This window comes from Cervus elaphus, chromosome 22, assembly GCF_910594005.1.
Source record: "Cervus elaphus chromosome 22, mCerEla1.1, whole genome shotgun sequence".
Classification (NCBI taxonomy): domain Eukaryota; kingdom Metazoa; phylum Chordata; class Mammalia; order Artiodactyla; family Cervidae; genus Cervus; species Cervus elaphus.
This window is the reverse complement of record NC_057836.1, coordinates 45,382,541-45,404,623: the sequence shown is the minus strand read 5'-3', so window position 1 is coordinate 45,404,623 and position 22,083 is coordinate 45,382,541. Positions and strand designations below refer to the sequence as shown.

At 40.6% G+C, this 22,083-nt stretch overlaps 1 protein-coding gene across 22 annotated transcripts in view; it reads right to left on the bottom strand.

The window, feature by feature from the left end:
• Window positions 1-22,083, bottom strand: part of RBFOX2 (RNA binding fox-1 homolog 2) — a 287,477-nt gene that overhangs the window by 214,587 nt on the left and 50,807 nt on the right. Inside the window, exon 1 of one of the 22 annotated variants that reach the window (XM_043880696.1) lies at window positions 6,999-7,061. The exons of 20 other annotated variants lie outside the window; for them this stretch is intronic. In XM_043880696.1, coding sequence (XP_043736631.1) covers window positions 6,999-7,040 — 42 coding nt within the window. In that variant the 5' untranslated portion in view covers window positions 7,041-7,061. Of the gene's footprint in view, window positions 1-6,998; window positions 7,062-22,083 lie in introns of those variants that run through there. One more of the 22 variants, XM_043880692.1, reaches the window with a different exon arrangement.

The window sequence follows — 22,083 nt, the reverse complement described above, 5'->3', positions numbered from 1 at the left end:
TTTCTAGAGGCAGAAAGCAGACTGGTGGTTTTCAGACTGGAAGGAAGGGGAAAGTGACTGCTTAACAGGTGTGGGGATGCTTTGGGGGTGATAAAAATGTTTGGAACTAGAAGGGGGGTGGCTGCGCCACATGTGAATGTACCAAAGAAAACCAAACTGTTCACTTTTAAAAGGTTAATTTACATGTTATACGAATCTCATCTCAAAAACAATTTTTGCAAAGCAATACAGTATACAATATGGCAATAATGATGTTATTTGAATGGGTACTTGTAGCTTGAAAAAAAAAAATCAACAATGACTACAATAGACATAGATTCAAAACAGTGCTGTATCTCCATATACACCCTAGAAAACTATCTGAAAACTCAAGGTGGTTCTAAGATATGGTAGAGCATGTATAACTGATGTAGTGGAGTATGTATAGATTTTCTTCCAAAACTCATAGAAAATAAAATTATAACATTACTATACATTATAGTTATTATAACTGTATTATTGTAATTATGAAATATTATTATATAATATTGTATATTACTTTGAATAGCATGCATGCATAAATAAAATCAATATTTTAAAGACATTTGCCTATTTCATCAACATCCCTAAAAATTTATATATTTTGGTAGGCTGATCTTTTCAATGGAAAAACAATTTAAAGCCTTATATTTGGGGTTTCCTCATATTCAGGCATTTACAGCACATATACATAACTTTTTTTCCCTCTTAAGTCTAGAAGGATGTATCCCAAAATGTTTAGTGATCATATGTCTTGGTGCTAAGGTGGGTTAACAGAGTGGTATATATATTTTTTCTTTTCCCTATCTGTATTTTCTAATTTTTCAACAATGGATACATATTATTTTCACTCAAAACCATCAAAAAATAGGCCCTTTTATTTGAACCAATAGGGTTCACTGATGGTGTCTCAGATGGTGAAGAATCTGCCTGCAATGCAGGAGATCTGGGTTTGATCCCTAGGGAGGGGAAGATCCCCTGGAGAAAGGAATGGCAACCCACTCTAGTATTCTTGCCTGAAGAATACCATGGACAGAGAAGCCTGGTGGGGTACAGTCCATGGGGTTGCAAAGAGTCAGACATGACTGAGCAGCTAACACTTTGAAGGATTCTGTAAAAATTAAATGAGATAATACACATAAAGCCTTTAACACAGTACTCAGAATGTTGTAAGTATGCAACAAACATTAGGAAAAATGGATATCATTAGGTTTCTGTTTTTGAAAATATTCCTCAGGAAACATCTTTTATTACCTACAGCAAAAGCGTTTACCTTAATCCAGGCCTGGGTCACCTGAGTCAAGCCGAAATAACTCCACAGTTTCTCAGCTGGCCCAGCAGCCTTCACCCAGCTCTTCCCAGCTTCCTCACCAGGGCCAGGGTTAACTCCACAACCACCACTCACAGCTCTCCCATGCTAATGGCTCTCCACTGCTTACAGGATCAAGTTCCAAAGACTCTAAAATCTGGCCTCACCTGTTCATTTCTTTTTTCTCCCTATTTATTTATTCCCTCAACAAACATTTACTGAGAGACATTCATGTGTCTGGTACTACGGTAGAAACAGAAAGACAAATTAAGTTACTGACTCTTTTCTCGAGGAACTCGTAGTCTAGTGAGAGAGACAGGCATGTAAACAAGCACAATATGAATCATGCGATAAAATGTAAACATCAGGCCCAAAAGGAACAAATGTACAAGGCTGACAATGCAGTGAGAAAAGCCTGAAGAAATCACAAAGAAGGGACATCACAGGAGGCAAGATCTGGATGGGTTTGAAGATCTCAACTTGACTCAAGTGACTTCACACTTAAGAGTGTTCTCCCACATCAACTCAACTCAAGTAAGATCGAGCAAAGTCCTCCTTGCCTTCACAATGCAATTCCTATCTGGCTCAGTATACTTTCAAACTGAGTCAAGACCCATTCACGACTGATTTAAGAGATCTCAATCATTATTATAAAATCAAAAGTTAAAGCAGCAGTTCTCAACTATCTGGTCTTAGAATCTCTTTCCACACTTAAAAATTACTAGAGATCCCAGAGAACTTTTGTTTATGGGAGTTAATAAAGATTAGTATTTGTCTATTAAAAACGAAAACTGCAGTTTTAAAACTATTTGTTAATTCATTTTAAAATACCAGTAACAAACCACTATGCTAACATGAAAGCTTTTACAAAAATTAACTGTATTTTGATACAGCCACTATGGAGAACAGTATGAAGATTCCTTAAAAAATAAGGAATAAAACTAACATATGACCCAACTCAGCTGGTAAAGAATTCATCTGCAATGTGGGAGACCTGGGTTCGAACCCTGGGTTGGGAAGATCCCCTGGAGAATTACATGGACTACAATCCATGCAGTTGAAAAGAGTCTGACACGACTGAGCGACTTTTACTTCACTTCACTTCATGACCCAATAAACCCACTCCTGGGCATTTAAACCCTGAGGAAACCATAACTGAAAAAGACACATCTACCCCAATATTACTGCAGCACTATTTACAATAGCTAGGATATGAAAGCAACCTAGATGTCTCTCAACAGATGAATGGATAAAGAAGTTGTGGTACATATATACAGTGAAATAGTACTCAGCTATAAAAAGGAACACATATGAGTCAGTTCTAATGAGGTGGATGAACCTAGAGCCTATTATGCAGAGTAAAGTAAGTGAGAAAGAGAAAAACAAATATCGTATATTAACACACATATATGGAATCTAGAAAAGATGGTAGCAGGGCAGCAATGGCGACGCAGACATAAAGAACAGACTTGCGGACACAGTCGGGCAAGCAGAGGGTGGGACAACATATACAACGTATATTGAAATATATACATTACCATCTGGAAAATAGACAGCCAAGGATATGTGACAATCTACAGGGGTGGGAGGGAGGTCCAAGAGGGAGGGGACATATGTATACCTATGGCTGATTCATGTAGATGTATGGCGGAAACCAACACAATATTGCAAAGCAATTATCCTCCAATTAAAAATAAATTTAAAGGAAAGAAACATACAAAAAAATGTAGTGAGAACAATGCTACTGTCATACATTTTTCTGCAAATATCTTTCACAGCCAACTTAATAGAAGATGGCTAAGATACCTGCTTCTGTTGTGATATTTTATTTTGGTGAAAGTATATGAAGAAAATTTGGCCTCCTACAGATATGTGTTTGTAAAAAGTAGGAGTACTTTCACATATCTATGAATATTCTTCCTTAATATAATATCAAAACTTGCAAAGTGACAGTTCCTTAAAGTTAGTTGCAGTGTGGCAATGCATATCAGTGAATTTTTCATAAAATCCATTGGCCTGTCCTGTATTTTGAACAATTTTTTTTACCTATCACGATTATGTAACATCATGCATTGCTCATTTATAAAATACTGGTTCACTAAACTATAAAGATCTTCTCAATATTGACACATTTCATTACATGACAGCAATGAAACTGGCTTTCCCCCCCTCTCCTTTAAGTGCAAGACTGTGGTGGTGAAAAAAATAATGACTACTAACCAGTACAGTTTGGTGCCGGTGCCTTGATTCACACTAGGATGACCCATCGTTGCTTATACATCAGTGCAAATGTCAACATAGTAGGGAAGGCAAAGAACATCTTAATGTTATGAAGAATTTTGACCTTGAAGACCTCCTAAAAGGTTCTGGTGCACCTTGCGGAGCGGGGGTGGGGAGCTGTCCATGGACCACACTTTAAGGTCAGTATACTGGACTACAATAGAATTTTTAAACAGAAAGAATCAAGTACCTCATGTTTTAATAATAAGGGTAAGAATTATTCCATGAAACGTGTTTTGGTCACATATATACAGATAAACACCTAACTATACTACCTTGTCATGTAAAATGGATCTCTTATCTTGGGTCAAGGTCAAAATCCCATGGTCAAACAACTCTTACATTGTGATATTCAGTTGAAACTGCTATTTCACTAAACTGAAGACTTAAAAAACAAAAACAAACAAAAAAAACCTTCTAAATTAGCCTCAAGAGTATAAAAGAAATATATCCCAAAAGGATAACTGCAGCATTCCAAAATTCCTTTGAGACAGGCTAACATGTCAATCCTTTAGTCCAAGGGGCAATACAGACATAATGAATTGTACTTTAACTGGCATACAATAGCTATTTCAATTTCACTTTTATAATCATTTCATCACTCACATTACTATTCAACATGATTCAGCTCTGTTGTTATTAGTTGAGTAACTTAGGGCAAATTACTCATCCTCGCTGATCTACTGTGCCGGTAGAGATGTTAAGATAAGGGCATAATATATACAAAGCACCGCGCCACCCTCCAGAGGACAGCTACTCTAACAATTCTGATTGTATGCTTTGAGTTCACAGTCCTCCCTGAGTCCTCAGTCCCGTAAGACATGTATGGCTGAGTGACAACAGGCCTTTCTGTTTCCTACTCTCGCTGCTGCTTCCAAAGCACTACTGTCTACAGCTAACAGTCCTCTGACCTGAACTCTTCTTCCCCATCTACTTCTGGTGTCCCCAGAGCAAGTCCCCAAACCTCCTCTTATCCTGTAAATTTCCTGGTCAGAAAGAAGATAATGCTCATTATAATTCAAAGATCTTCTGATAAACGCCATGTCAATTCTTGCCTGGAACTAGCCTAAACGACTTCAAATGAAATCACCTGAATTTGTGGTGGGTTTTTTTTTTTTAAACAGTAATTTTTTAAAAGAACACACAAACTTAAATTCCTAAAACAAATGGTCAACTACTATGAATTTATGCAAGGGCAGTCTCTATCAGATCTCATCACACCTTAATTCTTGAACAAGCTCCACTCCATTATTTCATGGTCCAGGTGTTATTTCCATGATCAGTTGAGGACACTTCAGAGAGGCTGAATGATTAGATCAAGGCCAAATGGCTAATAAGTGGTAGGGCCAGAGGCACAATTATAACTCTATTCTTTCCATTACTCAGTGACGTAGTCCAGAAAAGTGTTTATTTCCAGGCTAGGCAACAGGGAAGGGACGTGCAAGCTCAAACTGGCTTAGCCTGACTGTTTCTCTTCTACCAATGAGAGTAACAGAGATAATCCAATTTTTTTTTGTGGGGGGGAGAGGGGACTTCCCAGGTTGTGCAGTGGTAAAGAATCTACCTGCCAATGCAGGAGATACAAGAGATGCAGGTTTGATCCTTGGGTTGGAAAGATCCCTTGGAGGAGGAAACAGCAAACCACTCCAGGATTCTTGCCTAGAGAATGCCATCACAGACGAGCCTGGTGGGCAATAGTCTATGGGGTGACAAAGAGCAGAATATGACTGAGAAGACGCATGAGCACAGTCTACCTTGTAACTTGGAGTTGTCACCCAGTTACCCTCATTGGTGGAGGAAAATCAGTGCTTCTTAAATTTTAACATGCATACAGGTCACAGCAGGGTATCCTGTTAAAAATGCAGATTCTGATTCAGTGGGTTTGGTGGGGTACCTGAGACTCTGCATTTCTAGTAAGATCTCAGGAAATGATGGCACATCTAGTGCGGGGGCCATACTCAAAGTAGATTAAACGCAAGGGTTCTCAAACCTGGCTGCTCATCACAATCATCTGGGAATCACTGAACAATTACAGATTCCCAAGGCCCACCCTCCTGGACGTTCAGTGGTGTCTGAAATCATCTACTTCATAATTTTGTAATTCAAAGAAATGTATAATTATTAATGACAACAGCCAAACCAAGCACTGATTGAGCATATACTAAATGTTTAAGTGGTTTTCGTATCAGTTTACTTACCCTCAGCACCATACTGTAAGGCTGGTATTCACAGCACTACCATCCCTGTTTTAGACATAAGGAAACCAATGCACCACGAGACTGCTACCTGCCCAAGGTCAGTCACTGAGAAGGAGAACAGGGTGCAGACCTAAGTCAACCTGGCTCCTCGGTCTGTGCCCTCAGACACACCGCAGAACACTCTTCTTCCTCATAGGCTGTCATCAATTATGTAGCCACTGCTAAACTACATAATCTAGGAGCTCTTGATCTGAAAATGAAAATACCTTCAGAAACTAAACCTATGACTTTAAATATCCTTAAGTGGGACAAAAGCTCATCGTTTGAACATAGATTTGATTTTTTGACAACCCCAAATCAGAAAAAGCCAATTCAAAGAAAGCCAGAGTCTGATCAAACTAGGTATTCTTTTTAAATAAAAAATGCGGTGTCAGATATTAAAAATGTTTTCCTCATCACTCATCTCTGAAGCTGATTCCAAAGGAGAGTTCTTTATGTTTTGCACAGTGGTTATATCACCATAGTCAAAGTGGCTATTTTGAAGGACAATATTCACCTGGATGCACAGATTCAGTTGTATTTGTTTTTTAGAATATTTGGCCCCTCAGTCATTCCAAAAGAAACACATTTGCCCTTCAGCATCAGTACAGACACGCACGCGTATGTTCAGAATGACTGTCCTGAAGCATGCAGTTTTCTGCTGCAAAAGCAACACTTTGATTTTCTTTCAGATTTTTAAAAAATAAAAACTGTGCTTTATTTATACACACCGATTCGTAGAAAAATAAATACAACATCAAGCATTAATAATAAAGCACTGAACTGCATGCAGCACCATAAAAGGCATCCTACAAAGGCAACTATAGATCCAAAATAGGTGCACAAATACCCTCACATACAAGGGATAAAGGCACACACAAATACTACAGGGAACAGAACTCTAAAAAGGTATTATATTTCTACATCTAGATTAGCTCCTTTCTTAAATGACTATATCCTTTCAACAAAGAAAATATTCTGCAAATTCAGAATGATTTACAGATTTTTAAAAAGCAGGCATTAACTCAGATCAGCATGATTCCACACAACCAACCTCTCTGCTTGAACTGGACTCCCCACACCTTAGTGAAGCCACAATTCCCTTGCACAAATGCCCATCCACCACCCCCACGCACACCCAACTCCCCACCAACCTCACAGGGGTTCCTGGGCTGGTCCATGGAATCTGATGACATCACTCTCTCTTCCTTCCTGGAATTCTAAACCCTGCTGCTCTCTCCTTGCACACAGCTACCATCTCCATGGCAACCTCACCTCCTCCTGCTTCCCTATTGGCTTCATGGAGCAGGATACACAAAAAGGTTTTCCGTTCTCCCCTCACCACCCGCCTCCAAAAAATGATGCTTTCAACAGGAACCTGTGCTAAATTTAGCTACTTGGGATTCAGAATCCTATGACTAAGAAAACACAGAGAAATGTCCTTCTTCCTACATTCCACCCTCCTCCTTCCAACCCCACCCCAAAGTGGCTGCTTCACCTCCTCCTCTCTGGCCCCCAACCCAAAGCAAGTAATGGTATCTGCTGAGCATTAAAAACATCTGGACCGTCCCACATATAAGGCTGGCACAGAGAAAATTCTCACAGCCTCCTCTTCTCGCAACAAGGGGTAAGAAAAGAACAAAAATAAAAGTACGCACTGGTCAAAAAAACAGTTAGGACATGTCACGGATTGGGATATCAGTCTTCTGCTGCTTTCTTCCATCCCAAGCCAAGGATCCGAAACTCTGTGCCTAGAGGCAGAATTCCTAAGTCTCTAACCACTTAGAAGACCAATCTCTCCCTATTTGCTTGATATTATTTCCTCCAGCAGAGGGAAAACAGGAGGAAGAAAAGGGGAGAGAGATGAAGTTGAAAGACTGCACACTTAAGGAACCAAACAAGCTAATGCTAGAACCACAAATCCTGGGTCAAATTTTCCATCCCAGAGACTGACCTGCTATGTAAACTGAAGCAAGTTCTGTCATCCCTCACGTCAAAAGAAGCTCCCACACAGGGATGTTATAAGAATTACTGACAAAATTAATGTAAAGTAGTTCAAGTCCCTGGACCAAAGGGAATGAATAGAGAGTAAGCTGACATCTCAGCAGTAGTGAAATTCTCGTGGACATTAACAGAAATCAACTATCCACCAAGGAAGAAATGCCAACTTCTAAATAATTATCCTTTCATAATCACAGATACAGTACAAAGTACACATAACTTCTCGAATCACAGAAAGCTCCCCTGAAGGTCTCTTCTGTGAAACCCAGCTGAGTTCTGACTGGTTCTCAGCTTTGGAGCTGGCCCTGCCCTTTCTCTGCCTGGTCCTAACTTCAATTTTGAAACTGCCACTCACTTTCCCTAAATGACTCAAAATGGACCAAGGTTTCATTTTCCAGTGCAGCTGCCCATTTCTAGGGAAATAACTTTTTCTCAGAGCCATATTTGATAGCTAAACGCTGAGTCAACCCAGTGGCCAGTCATATATGACTCTAAAGGACAAAGCATTGATTGTAACCAAGTATAAGGCTCCAAGCAGGTCAGAGCCTTACAGTATGAAAGGGACTGGATTAAAATAAGATACACCCAGAGAAACTTGTGTTTTGGGTTTGCAGAGCAGAGACTCTGCTCCAGGGCACCAACCCTCCAGTGAAAAAACAGACATGAAAGGAAAATGATTTCATGCAATAAGAAATAGTCATTTGCCCCAAACAGAATTTAAACAATTTGGAACTTTCAGCAAAGTCCAAATGCCCCACTAGTTAACACACAGGCATCCAGAATAAGCTTCACAACTGCTACAGAAGACAGCAAAGGGCATAGTATTTGCTAATAAACAACTGAAACTCACATGCGGAGGAGGATAAGGGGAGGAGGAGGCGGAGGAGGAATACAGCATACAGGAATACAGTGTTATGTCCATCTCTGAGATTCCTGCTTCCTTATCTCACTCCACGTGGACTCCGTAACAAACTATTCCCTGTGTGATACCACTGGTCAGATGGTTCCACAGGCTAAATATGATGAACCCTCTTCTAACAATTCTCCTTAATACTCTTAAAAACAAACAGAAGGTCACTTACTTTACTCCACAATGGGAAGACTGAAGCACAGTTTCCAAGACTGCCCATCCAATCAACTACGGAGCTTGACTTTCGTTAGCTATCATCATGAAATCTATCACCAGTGGCCTGGACTAAGCTGACTACTGCAAATAAAACTGTATTTATGTGGCTCAGACGGTAAAGCATCTGTCTACAATGCGGGAGACCTGGGTTCGATCCCTGAGTCAGGAAGATCCCCTAGAGAAGGAAATGGTAACCCACTCCAGTACTATTGCCTGGAAAATCCCATGGATGGAGGAGCCTAGTAGGCTACAGTCCATGGGATCACAAAGAGTCGGACATGACTGAGCAACTTCGCTTTCGTTTAAACACCCATTAAAGTGCACTTATCATATGCCAGAGGTTTTATACGGACTGTTATTAACTCTCAAAAATAAGTAAAAAAACTACAAGTTGCATATATTCTTACCTCCCTTAGCACACAGAGAAACAACAATTCCAGAGATGCCAATGTGACCACGATCATATAACTCGTTATTTAATTTTTTTAAAAGCCAAGATTCTAACCCAGATCTGTTTGAACTCACAGCCTGTCTTTTCTGCTTGGCCTCCCATTTACAGACAGTTGGGGTGGAAAGAAACAGTCAGAAATCACTATGTATCTGTGTTTTCTTATATCATCAATAAAATACAGGCTGCTTAACATCAAGGTCAAAGTCACACTTTTTAGGTAACACTAATAGTTTTAAACCCTGAGCAGGCACTCCATACTTATTCATTTCTTAATCTAATCCTATTAGTCCAAACTTCTGGACAAATGGCAATGATTCTACTCACATCTTTTAAAATTAAAATTGGCTTGAGAAATTACATGCTGAAGTGAAATGATAAAACTTCAGATAACATATTCTGGAATTTAACTTTATAATATTCAAGATGAACAAAATTATCACTGGCTTAATGCCTACACTGGCCCAATTATAACATCCTGATGCCGACACAGTCTCATCTGCTGGTTTTAATCTGTAAACCCTGTGCAGTCAAGATCTATATGTTAGATTTATGATTTCTAAATTCTGCATATAGAACCAGAACATTTCACAGTGTTTCTCCAGAGATTCCACCAAAATTGTATCAGCTGTTAGAGGACAATGCTAAAGAGGCCAAGGTTACAGTCTGACACCCATGTGAATCAGTCAGCATCACTCTCTCCTCCTGTCACAATATGCCCTCTGCTGTAAATACACACTCCTGGGTTTACTGAAAAATTAGCCCAAAGTACCACTACTTCTGAAAAAAGTTAAAATGTATCTGACAATATCAAATATTATAATTGACTTCTAATCTGCAGAAAACTGCTACTGTCTTTCAGAAAATATGCCCAATCATTCATCCTTTCAATATTTATTGAACCTCTACCACAGGTCAATTAATAAATTTCAAAAGACTAGTACTAGAAGACAAATAAACACTTATGTGTGGTATGTGACATGGCAGAGACGAATATATACGGTAAAGTGAGAGGACACAAGAGACATGGGGACCTCTAGCAAGTGTCATGGGAAAGGGATTTCAGGAGTTCCCTGAAACAGGTAAGGGCCTGCCAGGGAGAGAGAATGAATTTTCACAATGGTATGATCAGAAGACAAGATGCAAGACTTAGGAGGACTTTCAAGTATTTAACTAAGGCCAAACAGAGCTGAGAGAGATGGCCTGTTGGGAGAAGTCAAGGCAACAGGATTTTCTACCTCAACCAGGCTAGGTTTTCCTAAACTGCCTTATTTTGAGTTAACTTCCAGAGTAAAGGACGGAATTTTTTTTAATATCATGTGAAGAGTTCCTATTTTTTAGTTGCATGATAAAGGTCAATAAAAAGCCTCTCCACAGCAAAAGACACCACCAACAAAATGAAAAGGCAACCTACCGTACAGAAGAAGAGATCTGCAAATTATATATCTGACAAAATATAATATCAGATGAGGTTAATAACCAAAATACAGAGAGAACCCGTATCAGGTGGGGTTAATACCCAAAATATATAAAGAACCCATACAACTAACTTCATGGCAAACAGATAAGGAAACAGGGGAAACAGTGGCTGATTTTATTTTTCTGGGTTCCAAAATCACTGCAGATGGTGACTGCAGCCATGAAATTAAAAGATGCTTATTCCTTGGAAGGAAAGTTATGACCAATCTAGACAGCATATTAAAAAGCAGAGACATTACTTTGCCAACAAAGGTCCATCTAGTCAAGGCTATGGTTTTTCCAGTGGTCATGCATGGATATGAGAGTTGGACTATAAAGAAAGCTGAGCGCCAAAGAATTGGTGCTTTTGAACTGTGGTGTTGGAGAAGACTCTTCAGAGTCCCTTGGACTGCAAGGAGATCATACCAGTCCATCCTAAAGGAGATCAGTCCTGGGTGTTCACTGGAAGGACTGATGTTGAAGCTCAAACTCCAATACTTTGGCCATCTGATACAAAGAGCTGACTCATCTGAAAAGACCCTGATGCTGGGAAAGATTGAGGGCAGGAGGAAAAGGGGACGACAGAGGATGAGATGGTTGGATGGCATCACCAACTCGATGGACATGGGTTTGGGTGAACTCCGAGAGTTGGTGATGGACAGGGAGGCCTGGCGTGCTGTGGTTCATGGGGTCGCAGAGAGTCGGACATGACTGAGTGACTGAACTGAACATACAACTCAATAGCAAAACAACAAACAATCTGATTATAAAATGAGAGATCTAAATAGACATTTTTCCAACGAAAACCTAGATGGCCAACAGGTACACGAAAAGCTGCTCAACATTCACAGATCATCAGAGAAATGCAAGCCAAAACCTCAATGAAGTATCATCTCACACCTGCTAGGATGGCTATTATCAGAAAGACAAGAAATAACAAGTGTTGGCAAGGATGTGGAGATAAGGGACCCTTTGTGCACCGCTGGTGGGAATGTTAACTGTTGCACGCACTATGGAAAACAGTATGGAGGTTCCTCAAAAAACTAAAAATAGGACTACCATATGATCCAGTAATTCCATGTCTGGGTATTTATCCGAAAGAAACAAAAGCACTGCACTAATTCTAAAAGTATCCACATGCCCAAGTTCACTGCAGCATTATTTACAAAAGCCAAGACATGGAGACAACCCAATATCCACTGATGGACGAATGAATGAAGAAAATGTGGTGTATAAATATATAGGATAGAATATTATTCAACTATAAAAAGAAGGAAATCTTGATGTCTGCAACAACAAAGATGAATCTTGAGGGCATGAGGATAAGTGAAAAAATTCACACAGAGAAAGATGAACACTCTAAGATCTCACTTACATGAGCAATCTTAAACAAACAAAACAAAAAAAATATCCTAACAGAGAACAGATTGATGGTTGGGGTGAGAGATGGGTGAAGATGGTCAAAAGGTACAAATTTCCAGTTATAAAATAAATAAGAAATGGGGATGTAAACAGACAGCAAGATGACTACAGTTAATAATAGAGTACTATATATCTGAAAGTTGTTAAGAGAGTATAGATCTTAAAAATTCTTACCTCAAGAAAAAAATTTTGTGTGGTGATGGATGTTAACTAGCCATATTATAGTGATCATTTGCCATATATACATATTTCAACGTTATATTTCAATTACACCTTAAATTTTTATAAAGAGTAAAGGTTAAAAGGAGGTGCCTTCTTCTGGAAATGAAGCCTTTAGTGACTGAGAACATTGAATGAAGAGGTTCTTCTATTTGTAGAGCAAATTCCCAATTTGCTGTTCTGTGAGGCAGAGTGAAAGTTTCCTTATTCTTCTCAGAGAACTGGTTTAAACAGTGATCGCGGAGTTGATTCATCATTTGAAACTTGGTGGGTTGACTATTTGACAAGCATATTTACATTAATAAAAGAAGCATCTTCATGTCCATACAACATCTCTAATACATAAACATATAAATGCATGTGGGTACCCACAACCTAAGCATCCCAGGTGGCACAGTGGTAAAGAATCCACCTGCCAATGCAGGAGACTCAAGAGACATGGGTTCAACCCCTGGGTCGAGAAGATCCCCTGGAGGAGGGAATAGCAAACCACTCTAGTATTCTTGCCTGGAAAATCCCATGGACAGAGGAGCTTGGTGGGCTACAGTCCATGGAGTTGTAAGAGTTGGCTACAACTGAGCGACTGAACATACAGACAACCTGCCAATTTTGACAAAGGAGTAGTGTATGTATGACAGACCCTGATACTGAGAAAGACTGAAGGCAGGAGGAAAAGGGTTGACAACAGAGAACGAGATGGTTGGATGGCATCACCAACTCAATGGCCATGAGTTTGAGCAAACTCAGCAGATGGTGAAGGACAGGGAAGCCTGGTGTGTTGCAGTTCATGGGGTTGCAAAGAGTTTACACAACTTAGCAACTGAACAACAACAACAATGTATGAAAGAGAAAAAGCTGTCTATAGGCTAAAACAATCACAGGTCAAAAGTGGAATCTAATCTTTAAGCAAACTTTTTACTGAAGTGATTATCGTATACAGAAATGGGGAAAAAAATCAGAAGTATACAACTCAGTGAATTTCCACGAAGTGAACCCACCCATGTAAACAAGTTTCTAGGTTTAAAAAGAAAAAGAACATTATCAGCACCCTGTATGGAGAAGCTCGATGCCGTCAGCAAAAACAAGACCGGGAGTGGACTGTGGCTCAGAGCATGAACTCCTTATCGCCAAATTCAGACTTAGATTGAAGAAAGTAGGGAAAACCACTAGGCCATTCAGATATGACCTAAATCAAATCCCTTATGATTATACAGGGGAAGTGAGAAATAGATTCAAGGGATTAGATCTGATAGACAGAGTGCCTGGTGAACTATGGATGGAGGTTCATGACATTGTACAGGAGACGGGTCAAGACCATCCCCAAGAAAAAGAAATGCAAAAAAGCAAAATGGCTGTCTCAGGAGGCCTTACAAATAGCTGTGAAAAGAAGAGAAGTGAAAAGCAAAGGAGAAAAGGAAAGATATACCCATTTGAATGCAAAGTTCCAAAGAATAGCAAGGAGAGATAAGAAAGCCTTCCTCAGTGGTCAATGCAAAGGAATAGAGGAAAACAATAGAATGGGAAAGACTAGAGTCTCTTCAAAAAAATTACCAAGGGTAATTTCATGCAAATGGTACCAAGGTACCAAGGGAACATTTCATGCAAAGATGGGCTCAGTAAAGGACAGAAATGGTAGGGACCTAACGGAATCAGAAGCTATTAAGAAGAGGTTGCAAGAATACACAGAAGAACCATACAAAAAAGATCTTCACAACCCAGATAATCATGATGGTGTGATCACTTACCTAGAGACAGACATCCTGGAACACGAAGTCAAGTAGGGCCTTAGGAAGCATAGCTAGTGGAGGTGATGGAATTCCAGTTGAGCTATTTCAAATCCTGAAAGATGATGCTGTCAAAGTGCTGCACTCAATAAGCCAGCAAATTTGGAAAACTCAGCAGTGGCCACAGGACTGGAAAACATCAGTTTTCATTCCAATCCCAAAGGCAATGCCAAAGAATGCTCAAACTACCACACAACTGCACTCATTGCACACGCTAGTAAAGTAATGCTCAAAATTCTCCAAGCCAGGCTTCAACAGTACGTGACCTGTGAACTTCCAGACGTTCAAGCTGGTTTTAGAAAAGGCAGAGGAACCAGAGATCAAATTGCCAACATCCACTGGATCATCGAAAAAGCCAGAGAATTCCAGAAAAACATCTACTTCTACTTTATTGACTATGCCAAAGCCTTTGACTGTGTGAACCAAAACAAACTGTGGAAAATTCTTAAAGAGATGGGAATACCAGACCACCTGACCTGCCTGAGAAACCTGTATGCAGGTCAGGAAGCAACAGTTAGAACTGGACATGGAACAACAGACTGGTTCCAAATCGGGAAAGGAGTATGTCAAGGCTGTATAATGTCACCCTGCTTATTTAACTTATATGCGTGCACAAACACATACACACACACACACACACACACAAAACTTTATATGCAGAGTACATCATGAGAAACACTGGCCTGGATGAAGCACAAGCTAGAATCGAGATTGCCAGTAAAAATATTAATAACCTCATATGCAGATGACACCACCCTTATGGCAGAAAGCAAAGAACTAAAGAGCCTCTTGATGAAAGTGAAAGAGGAGAGTGAAAAAGTTGGCTTAAAGCTCAACATTCAGAAAACGAAGATCATGGCATCTGGTCCCATCACTTCATGGCAAATAGATAGGGAAACAGTGGAAACAGTGACAGACTTTATTTTTTGGGGCTCCAAAATCACTGCAGATGGTGACTGCAGCCATGAAATTAAAAGATGCTTACTCCTTGGAAGAAAAGTGATGACCAACCTAGACAGCATATTAAAAAGCAGAGACATTACTTTGCCAACAAAGTTCCGTCTTGTCAAAGCTATGGTTTTTCCAGCAGTCATATATGGATGTGAGAGTTGGACTGTAAAGAAAGCTGAGCGCCAAAAAATTGATGCTTTTGAACTGTGGGGTTGGAGAAGACTCTTGAGAGTCCCTTGGACTGCAAGGAGATCAAACCAGTCCATCCTAAACGAAGTCAGTCCTGAATATTCATTGGATGGACTGATGTTGAAACTCCAATACTCTGGCCACCTGATGTGAAGAGCTGATTCATTTGAAAAGACCCTGACGCTGGGAAAGATTGAGGGCAGGAGGAGAAGGGGACAACAGAGGATGAGATGGTTGGATGGCATCACCGACTCAATGAAGATGAGTTTGAGTAAACTCTGGGAGTTGGTGATGGACAGGGAGGCCTGGCATGCTGCAGTCCATGGGGTCGCAAAAAGTCAGACACGACTGAGCGACTGAACGGGACTGAACTGAACTGATCAGCACCCTGGAAGCCCATTCAGGGCACTGGCAAAGTCAGTCCTACCAGCTCACAGGAATGACTGTAACACCATAGATTCAATCTGCCTGTTTGTTTGTTTTTTTTTTTATCTGCCTGTTTTTAAGCTTCATATAAATGAAATCACACATTATGTACTTTGGGGCTGGCTTCTTACACTCCACATCATATTTGTGAGAGCGTTTCATCTGCTGAACAGAGCAACAGTTCATTCATTATCAATACTGTCAAGTATTCTGTTTTATAAATATAATTTTAACTTACTGAAAAATGTTTTAGTATCGTTGAAAGGCAACTATGTTATTTCTAGTTTGGGGCTATTACTAAAAACACTGATATGTACATCCTTGTACATATTCTTTGGTGCACATGTGTACACATTTTTGTTGCGTATATCTGGAGTGGAATTGCTGATCACAGGGCACACTGACGTTCAGCCTTGGTAGATATTTCCAACTGCCTATTTTTCAAAGTTGTTCCAACAAACATCCTCAGTAGCAGTGCGTGAGGGCTCCTGATGCTGAACAACCGAGTTAACACCTGGTAACGTCTGTCTTTTTCATTTCAGTCATTCTGGAGTTACTGTAGCAGCATCTCACTGTGGTTATTTGCTTTATCCTGAAGATTAATTTGATGATAACCACTTCAGAGGCATTTGGATATCATCTTTTGTGAAGTACCTACCTTCTTTTTTTTTTTTCCTGGCCTGTTCAAAGATTGATTTATAGGACCTCTTTTATATATTGATTTGTAGAAGTTATTTATATGTTGTGGATCAGAGCCAGACACCTATATTGCAAATATCTTCTCCTACTCTGTGGTATGCCTTTTTATTTTCTTAATGGTGCATTTTAATGAAAAGATAGCGCTAACTGATTTGATGGACATGAGTTTGAATAAGCCCTGGGAGTTGGTGATGGACAGGGAAGCCTGGCGTGCTGTAGTCCATGGGGTCACAAAGAGTCAGACATGACTGAGAGACTGAACTGAACTGAACTTAATTCTAATGTAGTCAATCTATCATTTTTTCCTTTACAGTTATTATTCATGTCCTGGTTCAAGTAAAGAATATCATGAAGACATTCTCATAGATTTTCTCTACAAACTTTAATAAAGTAGCATTTTAAGTGCATATTTAAAAAATTTCCAGGGACACCATGTATGTATATAAAATGCACAACTGAAGTTTTCCTCCAAAACATAGATCAACTCAAACAATCTGTGAGTTACACACGATCACACTAAATTAAATTTACTGAGCACCTCTTATGTGTCCAGGATTGTGTTAGCTGTTACAAGAAACAAAAGCGATATATAAGAGGTGAGTCCTGACCTAAACGAATATTAACCTTTGTTGTTGTTCAGTCATTAAGTCATGTCCGACTCTTTGCAACCCCATGGACTGCGGCACGCCCTAGTAGCTCAGAAATGAATATTAACCTTAGCTGGCAGCATAACACTTAAATATTAACTGTGAGGAAGGACTGATGCTGAAGCTGAAACTCCAAACTCCACCTGATGTGAAGAACTGACTCCTTGGAAAAGACCTGACGCTGGGAAAGACTGAAGGCAGGAGGAGAAGGGCATGACTGATGATGAGATGGTTGGATGGCATCACCAACTCAATGGACATGAGTTTGAGCAAGCTTCAGGAGTTGTTGATGGACAGGGAAGCCTGGCGTGCTGCAGTCCATGGGGTCGCAAAGAGTCAGACACGACTGAGCGACTGAACTGAACTGACTGACGTCAGAGCTCAAAAATAACAATCCTCCACCACCCGCAACTCTCCAAGCACATTTCTACTTCACTAAGGAACAGTGAACTGTGGTGCTGGAGAAGACTCTTGAGAGTCCCCTGGACAGGAAGGAGATCAAACCAGTCAATCCTAAAGGAAATCAACTGTGAATATTCACTGGAAGGACTGATGCTGAAGCTCCAACACTTGGTCACATAATGCAGAGACAACTTGTTGAAAAAGATCCTGATGCTGGCAAAGACTGAAGACAGAAGAGGGCGGCAGAGGATGAGATGGTTAGATAGCATCCGACTCAAAGGACATGAATTTGAGCAAACTCTGGGAGAGAGTGAAGGGCAGGGAAGCCTGCGTGCTGCAGTCCATGGGGCCGCAAAGAGTTGGACACAACTTGGCAACTGAACAACAAGAAAGAACAGAAGGACAAAGAATTACTTTATTACAGCTACTGCTTCAATGTGCTGTGCTATGCTTAGTCGCTCAGTCATGTCCAACTCTTTGAGACTGCATGGACTGTAGCCCACCAGGCTCCTCTGTCCACGGGGATTCTCCACGCAAGAATACTGAAGTGGGCTGCCATGCCCTCTTCCAGGGGATCTTCCCAACCTAGGGATCAAACCCAGGTCTCCCACATCGCAGGCAGATTCTTCACCATCTGAGCCACCAGAGAAACCCATGAGTACTAGACTGGGTAGTTTCCAGGGAAACTGCCTCACCCAGGAATTGAACCAGGGTCTCCTGTATTATAGGCAGATTCTCTACCAGCTGAGCTACCCAGGAAGCTCTACTGCTTCAATGAACGCATCTAAAAACCATACCATTTACCAGCTTTCAAAAGTGTAGAGCAAATGCCCTATTAAGATCCAGTTCAGTTCAGTCACTCAGCCATGTCCGACTCTTTGCGACCCTATGGTCGGCAGCACGCCAACTTCCCTGTCCATCACCAACTCCCAGGGCTTGCTCAAACTCATGTCCATCGAGTTGGTGATGCCATCCAACCATCTCATCTTTTATCGTCCCCTTCTACTCCTGCATTCAATCTTTCCTAGCATAAGGGTCTTTTTTTCTAAGGAGTCAGTCCTTTGCATCAGGTATCCAAAGTACTGGAGTTTCAGCTTCGGCATCAGTCTTTCCAATGAATATTCAGGACTGATTTCCTTTAGGATGGACTGGTTTGATCTCCTTGCAGTCCAAGAGACTCTCTAATAACTCTAATAAGGTTAACAGCTACAGTTTTAGTATTTTATAGCTCAACTACCTTAAAGAAATAGCTGAATCCAGAAATCATGCAATTTTTTCCAGAATAAAAAAAATATATATCATTCTAGTTACAGAAGAATGTGGCAGAAAAGGGGAACATAAATATACATGTATATACAAACACAGGCTTCCCAGTGGCGCAGGGGTAAAGAATTCACCTGTCAATGCAGGAGACTCCAGTTTGATGCTTCAGTTGGAGAGACCCCCTGGAGAAGGAAATGGCAACCCACTCCAGCATTTTTGCCTGGAAAATTTTATGGACAGAGGAGCCTGGTGGGCTACAGTCCATGGGGTCACAAAGAGTTGAACACAGCTGACACACACCCACACATACACACTCACACCCACACATACACACTCACACACCCACATAACTCTACACTTTTTTCCTATATTGTTTTCTAATTTTCTTGCCCACTATTACTTAACTGTTTCTTCCTGGACTTGGGGACAAAGATTACTTAAAAAGGAAAAGCCAAGTGTGACCCCTTCACAAAGAATTTAGTGACTTAGTGAAGTTGCTCAGTCGTGTCCAACTCTTTGCGACCCCATGAACTGTAGCCTACCAGGCTCCTCCGTCCATGGAATTTTCCTGGCAAGAGTACTGGAGTGGGTTGCCATTTCCTTCTCCAGGGGATCTTCCTGACCCAGGGATCGAACCCGGATCTCCCACACTGCAGGCAGACACTTTACCATCTGAGCCACCAGGGAGGCAGGGAAGGTCAATTCCAGGATAAGAAGTTAAAGAGCCAGGAAACCAATTTATATGAGCAGAGAGAGTTTTTAAACCAGAGTCACTGAGCTTTCTTTATTCTCTTTTGTAACAAGCACTAAAATAGAATTATGCTACTCTTCTGAACATGTAGAACAGGAGAGAAATGAAGAAGTCTGCTAATTTTAGAGGTCAAGGTAGACCAGATGCTTCATGGCCTGTGATTCTAAGCCTTAAACATATTTTCTGAAATGATGCAAGAATCCATTAGCAGAACTTAAGTGATGACCACAAGATAAGGTGGTTTACTAATTTATTACAAGAAGAAAAGAATACTAAGGGATTAAAACTCTTTTATCCAGAAAGTTTTCAAGTCTCTACTCTGACCTAAAATAATAGGCAAAATAAAAGGCAACTAAGAGTTAAGCTTTTCAGCAGGAACTATAATTTCCCAAGATATTTATTCATTCAAAAAACTTTTATGATATGTACACCTACTAGCCTAGTTTCCATGTATACAGTATAAAAAAAGGGCACAGTCCTTGCCTTCATAAGTATAGCCAAATTGGGGGAAAATATTTTAACCAAGTAAATAAACAAATATTTAGTTACAAATTACAATAAATGTTTAAAAAAAAATGGTGGTAGATGTACTTTAGGTTAAAGACAGCCTCCTTAAGAAGATGACATCTAAGCTAAGAGGAAAACAATGAAAGAAGTCATCCTAGTGATCCCAACCAAGCTGCCTGGTTGATTCACCCCTATCAGTTCCAACTCACTTCTCGCAAGGTCTATGAGTCCACCCCCAGCCCCCAATGCAGCCCTCCATTCTGAGTCCTGTCTCTGCCCAAACACATCAGCAAGGCTTCATGGTGTGGCCTGCTTGAACCAAGGACTGAAACTGGGCGCTCCTCATGCTAGAGCATATCTAGTATTTGACACATGCGCAAACCAGAGTGCAGACAGCCACCAAGGTGAGCAGAGAGCTCAAGGGCCCCCCATCTAGTCTTCCTCCACTATGCCTCAGAAGACCAGGAAAGGCATCTCTACCCACCTCTAAGTCAGAACCTCTGCCTTCTCACCATTTCAGAAGTAGCTTTCGTACAACTGCATGTGAGTCTCCAATACCCTCACAAAAATTCCAATTAAAAAAAAAAGAAAAAAAGAAGCAGCTTTTTAAGACTCAAAGTCTCTCTATGAATAGTAAACAACTGGTCCACCTCCTTCCTCTCTCCAGTGTCGGCTTTACATCAAAGGCATGAAGTTAATTAGCATGCCTAAAAAGGGACAAGGATGATAATAAAAATAAGTTTAAATATGATCTTTTTAAAAATGTCAATCACTACATTCCCTTTAGAAAAGAATTTCTGAGAAGAGTGTAGGCCTCATATGCAACTCAGAGTGGAAGAATATATACCACCTTTGGACCCAAAATGGGCTGGACCTCTCTCTCTGACACTAGCTTTGTGACACTGGGCAAATGCAGTCTCCTCATCTGCAAATGAAATTAAGGCCACTTCATATTAAATGTGGGGCTTCCCTGGTGGCTCAGTGGTAAAGAACTCCCCTGCCAACGCAAGAGACCTGGGCGGCGCAGATCCCCTGGAGAACGAAATGGCAACCCACTCCAGTACTCTTGTCTGGAGAATCTCATGGACAGAGGAACCTGGTGGGCTACCATCTCTGGGATCGCAAAGAGTCGGACACAACTCAGTGACTAAACAACAACAAAAATTCATTAGTTTCAATGCTGTATTGCTAAGACTCGCTGACCAGAAGGGTGACCACATGGCCTATCTTAAGAAATCCCATTTTCAAGCTTTATTTCCACTAACATCAAAATATTCCAGAAATGCAAATACTTTCACTTCCAAACTACATCTCCCAGACAACCTGCATACCTAAAAACAGCACAAAACTTTTTCATTAGACAATATAGCCCACATTTAGCACAAGAGAAATATGTGGCCATCACATTTACAGGAAGACAAAAGTGACACTAAAATTATGGGCAGGTCAGGAAGAGCAATGTTGTTGAGAATTTTATTCCTACACATAATTTTACACATTTACAAGAGCAATAAATTCACATTTATGCAGCAACATGAATACAACAGCCAAATGGATTGGGATGAAAGTGCAAGGACCCAGATGAACCCCTGAGCCCACACAGTTTCTGCAATCATCAGCTAGATCCAGAAAACTGAGATTCAAACACCAAGCATACATTTGAACCAAAGAGTCTTAACAGCCATCGGCAGAAAAAGAGGAAATCCAGTTTACACATAAAATACTGACACAGCCCTAGGTGGAGTCTGAAAGGCCCACAAGAATGACTCAGTAGCTAGAGCTGAGCATCACCTCTCTCTGCACTTGTACAGAGTGCCTGAGATGCCCTGCAGTAGCTGAGGAGCTGGCCAAACGCAAGCCTATGTCAGGGCACAGAAGTAGGCATCCTCCCCTGGCAACAATGCTACAAGAGATGTGAGCACAAGGTATCTTTCTGTCTCTACTGG